Below are 12,106 nucleotides of genomic sequence, written 5' to 3'. Positions count from 1 at the left end.
ATTTTTTGGGCATTACGGCGGTGCCGCGGTTAAATTACAGCGCTGCTCATTTCTCCTGGAGTAAACTGCTGCCTGTCTCTTTTCTCCTCGTTAAGCTTGCACCTGACTTCCTGTTTGGGAGCCACCAGCGCAACAGAGACTGCGGCAGCTGGCGAGTGAAACAGGTAAACATATTCTCTTTTCACACACTTTCTTCGCCCAAAAGGAATCACCTTGCCTGTCACCTTGACTAAAAAGAGGAGTGTGATGTCTTCCCACCACAGCGGGGGGGATGGGGGGGGGCTTCTTTGAACTTTGGTTTTGCAGCCTTGAAGTTGTCACTGCTTGAGAAGCTACATGAATAATGAAAAGTCTATACGTTCATCAAGTGACATGACATCTGCCACAAATGTATAATTAATGCTTCCATTCAATTAATCAGAAAATATAGTTGCCAGACATGTGGTATACAATTGCAAACAACCATCAGGGTCTCCAATAGCTCCTACTGTGGCTGTGGGCAACCTCCTGATATATTGTGGATGTACAAACCCCGTTTCCATATGAGTTGGGAAATTGTGTTAGATGTAAATATAAACCGAATACAATGATTTGCAAATCCTTTTCAACCCATATTCAATTGAATGCACTACAAAGACAACATATTTGATGTTCAAACTCATAAACTTTATTTTTTTTGTTGCAAATAATAATTAATTTAGAATTTCATGGCTGCAACACGTGCCACAGTAGTTGGGAAAGAGCATGTTCACCACTGTGTTACATGGCCTTTCCTTTTAACAACACTCAGTAAACGTTTGGGAACTGAGGAGACACATTTTTTAAGCTTCTCAGGTGGAATTATTTCCCATTCTTGCTTGATGTACAGCTTAAGTTGTTCAACAGTCCGGGGGTCTCTGTTGTGGTATTTTAGGCTTTATAATGCGCCACACATTTTCAATGGGAGACACGTGGCTTGGCATTGTCTTGCTGAAATAAGCAGGGGCGTCCATGGTAACGTTGCTTGGATGGCAACATATGTTACTCCAAAACCTGTATGTACCTTTCAGCATTAATGGCGCCTTCACAGATGTGTAAGTTACCCATGTCTTGGGCACTAATACACCCCTATACCATCACAGATGCTGGCTTTTACACTTTGCGCCTAGAACAATCCGGATGGTTATTTTCCTCTGTGGTCCGGAGGACACGACGTCCACAGTTTCCAAAAACCATTTGAAATGTGGACTCGTCAGACCACAGAACACTTTTCCACTTTGTATCAGTCCATCTTAGATGAGCTCAGGCCCAGCGAAGCCGACGGTGTTTCTGGGTGTTGTTGATAAGCGGTTTTTGCCTTGCATAGGAGAGTTTTAACTTGCACTTACAGATGTAGCGACCAACTGTAGTTACTGACAGTGGGTTTCTGAAGTGTTCCTGAGCCCATGTGGTGATATCCTTTACACACTGATGTCGCTTGTTGATGCAGTACAGCCTGAGGGATCGAAGGTGACGGGCTTAGCTGCTTACGTGCAGTGATTTCTCCAGATTCTCTGAACCCTTTGATGATATTACGGACCGTAGATGGTGAAATCCCTAAATTCCTTGCGATAGCTGGTTGAGAAAGGTTTTTCTTAAACTGTTCAACAATTTGCTCACTCATTTGTTGACAAAGTGGTGACCCTCGCCCCATCCTTGTTTGTGAATGACTGAGCATTTCATGGAATCTACTTTAATACCCAATCATGGCACCCACCTGTTCCCAATTTGCCTGTTCACCTGTGGGATGTTCCAAATAAGTGTTTGATGAGCATTCCTCAACTTTATCAGTTTTTATTGCCACCTTTCCCAACTTCTTTGTCACGTGTTGCTTGTTCTAAAGTTAATGATTATTTGCAAAAAAAAAAAAGTTTATGAGTTTGATCATCAAATATGTTGTCTTTGTAGCATATTCAACTGAATATGGGTTGAAAATGATTTGCAAATCATTTTATTCCGTTTATATTTACATCTAACACAATTTCCCAACTCATATGGAAACGGGGTTTGTAGATGAATTTCTACAATATATGCAAATGACTTTGTTTTTATTTTGGGGTATATTTATATGCAACCTTTGCTTCCAGTTGGATTCTCCTCACTGTTTGCACGGTCAAAAGTTTACATACACTTGTGAAGAATAATGTCATGGCGGTCTTGCGTTTCCTGCAGAAGGTCTTATCTTTGTCCATGTGATGTCAGATGAAACAAAAATTGAGCTGTTTGGCCACGATACCCAGCAATATGTTTGGAGGAGAAAAGGTGAGGCCATTAATCCCAGGAACACCATATCTACCGCCAAGCATGGTGGTGGTGGTATTATACTCTGTTTTGCTGCCAATGGAACTGGTGCTTTACAGAGAGTAAATGGGACAATGAAAAAGGAGGATTACCTCCAAATTCTTCAGGACAACCTAAAATTATCTGCCAGGAGGTTGGGTCTTGGGCGCAGGATGGCTACCAAAAGCGCCTTATTGCAGTGAAACTTGCCAAGGGACATGTAAGCAAATATTAACATTGCTGTATGTATACTTTTGACCCAGCAGATTTGCTCACATTTTCAGTAGACCCATAATAAATTCATAAAAGAACCAAACTTCATGAATGTTTTTTTGTGACCAACAAGTATGTGCTCCAATCACTCTATCACAAAAAATAAGAGTTGTAGAAATAATTGGAAACTCAAGACAGCCATGCCATTATGTTCTTTACAAGTGTATGTAAACTTTTGACCACGACTGTAGCATCCCAAAGCATCCTCACCCAAAGCACAGCCATTAGGGTGCTGCTCTGTAGTGCATTATACCAAGGGGGGTGAAGCAGGTGGTGGTGTATGTGTGCATATTTGTGTAATAGTAGTCCACGGGTGTGTGTTTTGTCCATAAGCCCGGAAGTCGCTCCGTTCGTTATCATAAAAACAGAGTCAACATCCCAGGTGTCTTTGAAGAAGAGGGAAGGGATATCAGAGCGTCTTTCGCTGCAATCGTCACGCCGGGGTGTTTACCGCATGACCCTGCCAGGGCTCAATGCAGAAGGAGCAACATTGTAGATAAGGATTGTTTTGGTTAGGGCGGGCAAACACATTCCAATGGTTTGTCTGCTGCAGTTGTCCGTTCTGGCTCTCAGATTGATCATAAATGTGTCTTGCAGAGTGGAAAGCTTCTCCGAGATGTTATCCAATTTGTGATTCAATTCAGAAATGGCCCAAAGTCTGAGTGTCCTCAGCTCACCCAGCCTTTGGGCTCCTTGAGCAGCTGCCATCGACTCCCGAATCTGTCGATAGACCAATCCAAACAGCAGAAGACGTGTTATCAGAATTCCAAATAGATAGATAGGGAGATATCTTCAATGTCTTGGGCGCAAAGAATCGCCAGGCACACTTCTCCAAAGAGTCCCTCAAGTATCCAGCAGCAAACGTTCCGTCAGGACCAGCAGGTTCCCCCGAACCTGAGCATCTCATCAAAAAGCAAAAGTCAATTGAAATTAAAGCTGCAAGCAGCGATGGACGGGACCGACTTTGACGTCACATAAAATCCAAATCGTAGCAGTAATTAAAACTCTTTCGTCAACTTTTAATCTGAAGGGTTCAATCTCTTTCCTGTGCTAGTTTGAAGCCGACACGACAAACGCGCTCAGAGGAGATAATGTTTGAAAAAAGGTGACCGTTTTTTACAAAACTTTTGTTTTGAAGGGGGAATTGCAAACTTCCTGTTGATTTTTGCTGGGGGTTGTCAATATATGAAATGTAGGTCTAAGTGAGACCTACATAGAGGTTTTTGTTTCATGTCTCTAAGACATTCCTACTGGAAGTTACAGGCAGTTTTGTCTGAGTTTTCTTCCTAGGAGCAGTTGTCTGTGTTTTCTTCCTAGGGGGCGCTAAAGCGCAATTTTGAGTTTTGGGGTTGGGTTTTTTATGAGAGGGCAATTATTGCCAGTCCTAATGTGTGTGTCCAGTTTGGTGAGTTTTGAAGCATGTTAAGGGGGTCAAATTACAGCTCAAAGAGGCAAAAGTGACTGTTTTTACTAAACTTTTGTTTTGAAGGGGGAATTGCAAACTTCCTGTTGATTTTTGCTGGAAGATGTCAATGTATGAAATGTACATAGAGGTTTTTGTTTCATGTCTCTACGACATTCCTACTGAGAGTTAGAGGCAGTTTTGTCTGTGTTTTCTTCCTAGGGGGCGCTAGAGCGCAATTTTGAGTTTTGGGGCTAGGTTTTTTGATTAGATCGCAATTTTCGTCAGTCCTCATGTGCGTGTCAAATTTGGTTATTTTTGAAGCATGTTAAAGGGGTCAAAATACAGCTCAAGAGGTGGCGGAATAATAATAATAAAACCTTACAATTACAATAGGGTCCTCTGTCCCAAAGGGACATTGCGGTCCCTAATAAGAGACAATAAGATCAAGTCCAAGAGATACAGGAGAAGTAAAATATGCACCCGCCTTCGATTAATCTGCGTTTATACATGACTACTACGATATTTTTTTGTGATTAATTACATGCATTAACTCCGACAGCCTAGTTTTAATATTTTTACGTTGGATTTATTGAATTTACAATATTTCTTATTAGAGATGCCCGATAATGGCTTTTTGCCGATATCCGATATTCCGATATTGTCCAACTCTTTAATTACCGATACCGATATCAACCGATATATACAGTCGTGGAATTAACACATTATTATGCCTAATTTGGACAACAAGGTATGGTGAAGATAAGGTACTTTAAAAAAAATAAAAATAAAATAAAATAAGATGAATAAATTAAAAACATTTTCTTAAATAAAAAAGAAAGTAAAACAATATAAAAACTAGTAATTAATGAAAATTAGTAAAATTAACTGTTAACGGTTAGTACTATTAGTGGACCAGCAGCACGCACAATCATGTGTGCTTACGGACTGTATTCCTGCAGACTGTATTGATATATATTGATATATAATGTAGGAACCAGAATATTAATAACTGAAAGAAACAACCATTTTGTGTGGGGGAGGAATGGGGGAGGAAGGTTTTTTTGGGTTGGTGCACTAATTGTAAGTGTATCTTGTGTTTTTTATGTTGATTTAATAAAAATAAAAAAACCTCAAAAGAACAATACCGATAATAAAAAAAACGATACCGATAATTTCCGATATTACATTTTAACGCATTTATCGGCCGATAATATCGACATCTCTATTTCTTATGGTAAAAATGGCTTGTAGATGACTAAGGTAACACTGTACTTTGTGTCCTTTGCTGTGAGAAGTCTTGTCAGCACAAAAAAAAAAAAGGGATTTTAAGGAGAAATACTCTCCTCATGAACTCTTATTATTAGATTTGCATGAAGGGCATCTCCACTGTATTACTGCAGAATACATTAAATTAATGCCAACTCCACGCGTTTTAGTTTCCAGGAGATCAGCATTTATGCATATTAAGGTGGTGAAATAGCAACTCATGCTGTTACCCAAGCAGCTCTTAGTGCAACATTGTTGCATCACAATGGAGTGTGTGTGCATTTGGTGTAAAGTCTCTTCTAAAAGGCCTCCTCTTAGCAGGGGGAGAAGATTTGGGACGTAATGCTTTAATCCGCCTTGCATGAGAGATGGCAAACATTTGTAGGGAGATATACAGTACGTATACGTGGCGCATTGTTGAAAGTAGGTTACGGGAACTGGGAGAAAGTACTTAATAATGGCTGCTTCTTGCAAGTTGTATAGAGCACATATACAGTAAATAGGGTTGCCAAGTCCCTGAAAAAAAATGAGGGACACCTTGCAAAGCTGGTCAACCTTATTATTTTTGTTTTTTTAATTTGTGTTAAAGGAGTTTATAATATCCACAAAGGTTGAATAGAGGCAAATGGATTATTCTTGTTTGCTGAAGACATTTCAGAAGAGTCCAGTTGCCTCCATTCAACCTTTGTGGATTACATGACTTGATGACTGACAATTAAAAAAATGTCTGGAAAAAATGTGCATCAACTTTATTTCATCTTTATTGATTAATGCATACTTGCCAACCTTGAGACCTCCGATTTCGGGAGGTGGGGGGAGGGGGTGGGCGTGGTCGGGGGTGGGGTGGGGGGCGTGGTTGGGGCGGGGGCGTGGTTAGGGGCGTGGTTAAGAGGGGAGGAGTATATTTACAGCTAGAATTCACCAAGTCAAGTATTTCATAGATATATATATATATATATATATATATATATATATATATATATATATATATATATATACATCTAAGAAATACTTGACTTTCAGTGAATTCTAGCTATATATGTGTGTGGGTGAGAGAAGAGAGGGAGCGGTAGCGTGAGTGCGGGCGGGGACTAGTTTGTTTTGTGTTGGATTGGCTGTGTGCAAGCAATCAATAAAGCAAGATTTGCAACTAATCGCCGGACTCAGGCAGGAAAGGTGCAACAAAGCGTATTTCTTCATCTTACTCATCGTCGGCGTCGCCATGGCTGTATCTTCCTCGTTCTTCTGTTTCTCTCCTTGTTGTGTGCGCAGTTGTGCACTGCACTCTCTAAAAGCCATATATGTTATTGATGTTATAGATGGCAGTATTGTCCTGTTTAAGAGTGTCACAACATTGCTGTTTACGGCAGACGAACTGCTTTACGGTAGACAAAAACATGACTGCTGTTGTTGTGTGTTGTTACCGCGCTGGGAGGACGTTAATGAAACTGCCTAACAATAAACCCACATAAGAAACCAAGAACTCGCCCTCGATCATTCTACAGTTATAATGTGTTTGGGCAGGCACACTGTTTATATCGTGGGAAAGCGAACTCAGGTCCACATGGAGCTGGAGGGGGCGTGGCCTCCAGCTCCGCCTAAATTTTGGGAGAGGCGCTGAATTTCGGGAGTCTCCCGGAAAATCCGGGAGGGTTGGTAAGAATCATTAATGTATCTAAATTTTGACGGGGGAAAAAAAAGCATGCAAAATGCAGCTCTTAACTCGATATTATTTGATGCAACAAAGTACAGTAGGAAAGGCCCCATTCCTGGGTGGATATCGCATGAGAGGAAGAGGAGGGGTTAATAATTTTGCAATGCAGTCTACTGAAAATGAGGGAAAGCGCCACTCTACACAGCAACCGACGCTGTGGTCAAAAATTGGAATGGCGGCTAAAGTGGATAGTGCACTCCCGCAATTCGACAAAATTGAGTGCCGGTAAAGGAATTTTCACATCCCTATTTAAAATGCATAAAAAAAAGAGAAACATATGTTCTTGTCTTATGTAGAGATTGTGAATGGGAGGCAAAAATCCCCAAAATAATTCTGATTGAAAGTACAGTGTGATGATTGACAGACAGAACCTTTTAATTGGCTATTGTCTGCAGCCGGTGCTCGAAGTCAGAACACCGCATACTTGGAAAGCTACAGTCGTGGTCAAAAGTTGACATACACTTGTAAAGAACATAATGTCATGGCTGTCTTGAGTTTCCAATCATTTCTACAACTCTTATTGTTTTGTGATAGAGTGATTGGAGCACATACTTGTTGGTCACAAAAAAACATTCATGAAGTTTGGTTCTTTTATGAATTTATTATGGGTCTACTGAAAATATGAGCAAATGTGCTGGGTCAAAAGTATACATACAGCAATGTTAATATTTGCTTACATGTCCCTTGGCAAGTTTCACTTCAATAAGGCGCTTTTGGTAGCCATCCACAAGCTTCTGCTTGAATTTTTGACCACTTCTCTTGACAAAATTGGTGCAGTTCAGCTAAATGTATTGGTTTTCTGACATGGACTTGTTTCTTCAGCATTTAAGTCAAGACTTTGGGAAGGCCATTCTAAAACCTTAATTCTAGCCTGATTTAGCCATTCCTTTACCACTTTTGACGTGTGTTTGGGTTCATTGTCCTGTTGGAACACCCAACTGCGCCCAAGACCCAACCTCCAGGCTGATGATTTTAGGTTGTCCTGAAGAATTTGGAGGTAATCCTCCTTTTTCATTGTCCCATTTACTCTCTGTAAAGCACCAGTTCTATTGGCAGCAGAACAGGCCCAGAGCATAATAGTGAAGTGAAGTGAAGTGAAGTATATTTATATAGCGCTTTACTCTAGTGACTCAAAGCGCTTTACATAGTGAAACCCAATATCTAAGTTACATTTAAACCAGTGTGGGTGGCACTGGGAGCAGGTGGGTAAAGTGTCTTGCCCAAGGACACAACGGCAGTGACTAGGATAGCGGAAGCGGGAATCGAACCTGGAACCCTCAAGTTGCTGGCACGGCCACTCTACCAACCGAGCTATGCCGCCCCAAATACTAATATTTATAATATTAATATAATACTACCACCACCATGCTTGACGGTAGGAATGGTGTTCCTGGGATTAAAGGCCTCACTTTTTTTCCTCCAAACATCCATCCATCCATCCATTTTCTACCGCTTATTCCCGCGGTCGCGGGGGGGCGCTGGAGCCTATCTCAGCTACAATCGGGTGGAAGGCGGGGTACACCCTGGACAAGTCGCCACCTCATCGCAGGGCCAAACATATTGCTGGGTATTGTGGCCAAACAGCTAAATTTTTGTTTCATCTGACATCACATGAACACAGATAAGACTTTATGGAGGAAAGTTATGTGGTCAGATTAAACAGAAATTTAGCTTTTTGGCCACAATGCCCAGCAATATGTTTGGAGGAGAAAAGGTGAGGCCTTTAATCCCAAGAACACCATACCTACCGTCAAGCATGGTGGTGGTGGTGGATCTTGGGCGCAGTTGGGTGTTCCAACAGGACAATGACCCTAAACACACATCAAAAGTGGTAAAGGAATGGCTAAATCAGGCTAGAATTAAGGTTTTAGAATGGCCTTCTTAAAGTACTGACTTAAATGTGTGGACAATGCTGAAGAAACAAGTCCATGTCATAAAATCAACAAATTTAGCTGAACAGCACCAATTTTGTCAAGAGGAGTGGTCAAAAATTCAAGCAGAAGCTTGTGGATGGCTACCAAAAGCGCCTTATTGCAGTGAAACGTGCCAAGGGACATGTAGGCAAAGATTAAAGGCCTACTGAAATGCGATTTTCTTATTTAAACGGGGACAGCAGGTCCATTCTATGTGTCATACTTGATCATTTCGCGATATTGCCATATTTTTGCTGAAAGGATTTAGTAGAGAACATCGACGATAAAGTTCGCAACTTTTGGTCGCTGATAAAAAAGCCTTGCCTGTACCGGAAGTAGCAGACGAGTAGCGTGACGTCACAGGTTGTGGAGCTCCTCACATCCGCACATTGTTTACAATCATGGCCACCAGCAGCGAGAGCGATTCAGACCGAGAAAACGACGATTTCCCCATTAATTTGAGCGAGGATGAAAGATTCGTGGATGAGGAAAGTGAGAGTGAAGGACTAGAGGGCAGTGGGAGCGATTCAGATAGGGAAGATGCTGTGAGAGGCGGGTGGGACCTGATATTCAGCTGGGAATGACTAAAACAGTAAATAAACACAAGACATATATATACTCTATTAGCCACAACACAACCAGGTTTATATTTAATATGCCACAAATTAATCCCGCATAACAAACACCTCCCCCCTCCCGTCCATATAACCCGCCAATGCAACTCAAACACCTGCACAACACACTCAATCCCACAGCCCAAAGTACCGTTCACCTCCCCAAAGTTCATACAGCACATATGTTTCCCCAAAGTCCCCAAAAGTACGTACGTGACATGCACATAGCGGCACGCACGTGCGGGCAAGCGATCAAATGTTTGGAAGCTGTAGCTGCATGCGTACTCACGGTACCGCGTCTGCGTATCCAACTCAAAGTCCTCCTGGTAAGAGTCTCTGTTGTCCCAGTTCTTCACAGGCCAATGGTAAAGCTTGACTGTCATCTTCCGAGAATGTAAACAATGAAACACCGGCTGTGTTATCCGGCACAACAGTCAGGGGGTGTATTCTACGGCGGGGGTGCGTTATCCGGCACAACACCTGCCGCAATACACCGCTTTCCACCTACAGCTTTCTTCTTTGCTGTCTCCATTGTTCATTGAACAAATTGCAAAAGATTCACCAACACAGATGTCCAGAATACTGTGGAATTTTGCGATGAAAACAGACGACTTAATAGCTGGCCACCATGCTGTCCCAAAACGTCAATCTGTGACGTCACGCGCTGACGTCATCATACCGAGACGTTTTCAGCAGGATTTTCCGCGCGAAATTTAAAATTGCACTTTAGTAAGCTAACCCGGCATGTTTTGATGGCATGTGTTGCAATGTTAAGATTTCATCATTGATACATAAACTATCAGACTGCGTGGTCGGTAGTAGTGGGTTTCAGTAGGCCTTTAACATTGCTGTATGTATACTTTTGACCCAGCAGATTTGCTCGCATTTTCAGTAGACCCATAATAAATTCATAAAAGAACCAAACTTCATGGATGTTTTTTGTGACCAACAAGTATGTGCTCCAATCACTCTATCACAAAAAAATAAGAGTTGTAGAAATGATTGGAAGCGCAACACAGCCATGACATTATGTTCTTTACAAGTGTATGTAAACTTTTGACCACGACTGTATATAATAACTATATTAGTAGGATGTGGGCATTCATTTTTTCTAAGTGGCATTAAAACGGGCTATAAAAAGCAGTAAACTAGATTTGCTAAATCCCTGTGGCTACATCACCCATCCCTATGTATCGTATGTTGATGTTATGGCAAATCAAATAAATTGTAAGCTTGGCTTGAGGGGCACAACCCTGCAATAGTGTGTCTGCAGAAGTCTGCTTATCTGCAAAATACTTCCTTAATTTCCCGCAGTATTTGTCTGTTTCACCTCGCCTGTTCACACTGTGGCCTGTTTGTCGTAAAGAGCATGCAGCGTGCCGCCTCCTCTGACACCATTTGCACGATGGTACAGGCCAAGGCCGACACCCACTGTCAGGACTGTGCCGCCCTGCATGACGCCAGGCAGCCGCTCTCACACTCACAGTCCATGATCCTGCCAGAGAATGGCCAGGTAGGAAGAAGTGTGCAGATCATGCAGATGGACAGCAGCCACGTCCTGCCCTCACCGCTCTTTCTGCACGTCCAACAGTGCAGAGACTACCCGTGCAACGTGACCAACATCGTCGTGGAGCCGCCCTCTCCCGAGAGCTCGCCAGACGGGGAAGGTGGTACACCGGTAAGAAAATGTCACCTCTTACTGTACTTTGCACATCCGACCTCTATTTACCCTCTCTTCTGTCCGTTCTGTTCATCAAATGGGGAGTAGGACAGCTTGTCCCTCCTACTGGGTGAGGCAAATTTGAGAAGGACAACACACTAAGCCAGTGGTGTCCAAAGTGCGGTCCGGGGGTCCAATTTCAGCCTGCAGCTCGTTTTTTTCCATTGGCCCTCGGCAGATCGGAAAAATACAATAAATTCATTTTTATTCAGATGTTATTGTGTGAATGCTCCAAAGCATTCACACATATGGTTTTCTACACCAAAATTCATCTATTTATTATTATTATTATTGTGTGAATGCTCCAAAGCACTCACACATATGGTTTTCTACACCAAAATTCATCTATTTATTATTATTATTATTGTGTGAATGCTCCAAAGCATTCACACATATGGTTTTCTACACCAAAATTCATCTATTTATTATTATTATTATTGTGTGAATGCTCCAAAGCATTCACACATATGGTTTTCTACACCAAAATTCATCTATTTATTATTATTATTATTGTGTGAATGCTCCAAAGCATTCACACATATGGTTTTCTACACCAAAATTCATCTATTTATTATTATTATTATTGTGTGAATGCTCCAAAGCATTCACACATATGGTTTTCTACACCAAAATTCATCTATTTATTATTATTATTATTGTGTGAATGCTCCAAAGCATTCACACATATGGTTTTCTACACCAAAATTCATCTATTTATTGTGTGAATCCTCCAAAGCATTCACACACATGGTTTTCTACACCAAAATTCATCTATTTATTATTATTATTATTGTGTGAATGCTCCAAAGCATTCACACATATGGTTATCTACACTAAAATTCATCTATTTATTGTGTGAATGCTTTAAAGTGAAGTGAAGTGAAGTGAATTATATTTATATAG

The 12,106-nt window shown here is 41.4% G+C and overlaps 1 protein-coding gene across 4 annotated transcripts in view; it reads left to right on the top strand.

The window, feature by feature from the left end:
* Positions 1 to 12,106, top strand: part of arhgap9 (Rho GTPase activating protein 9) — a 221,890-nt gene that overhangs the window by 152,534 nt on the left and 57,250 nt on the right. For 3 of the 4 annotated variants that reach the window (XM_061937757.2, XM_061937754.2, XM_061937755.2), the window contains exons 7-9: positions 96 to 164; positions 10,850 to 10,996; positions 11,075 to 11,161. In XM_061937757.2, coding sequence (XP_061793741.2) covers positions 96 to 164; positions 10,850 to 10,996; positions 11,075 to 11,161 — 303 coding nt within the window. The remainder of the gene's footprint in view (positions 1 to 95; positions 165 to 10,849; positions 10,997 to 11,074; positions 11,162 to 12,106) is intronic. The other variant, XM_061937756.2, reaches the window with a different exon arrangement.

The sequence above is a fragment of the Nerophis lumbriciformis genome, linkage group LG03, assembly GCF_033978685.3.
Source record: "Nerophis lumbriciformis linkage group LG03, RoL_Nlum_v2.1, whole genome shotgun sequence".
Lineage (NCBI taxonomy): Eukaryota > Metazoa > Chordata > Actinopteri > Syngnathiformes > Syngnathidae > Nerophis > Nerophis lumbriciformis.
Note: the sequence above shows the minus strand (reverse complement) of the source record. Positions and strands in the feature narration are given on the sequence as shown.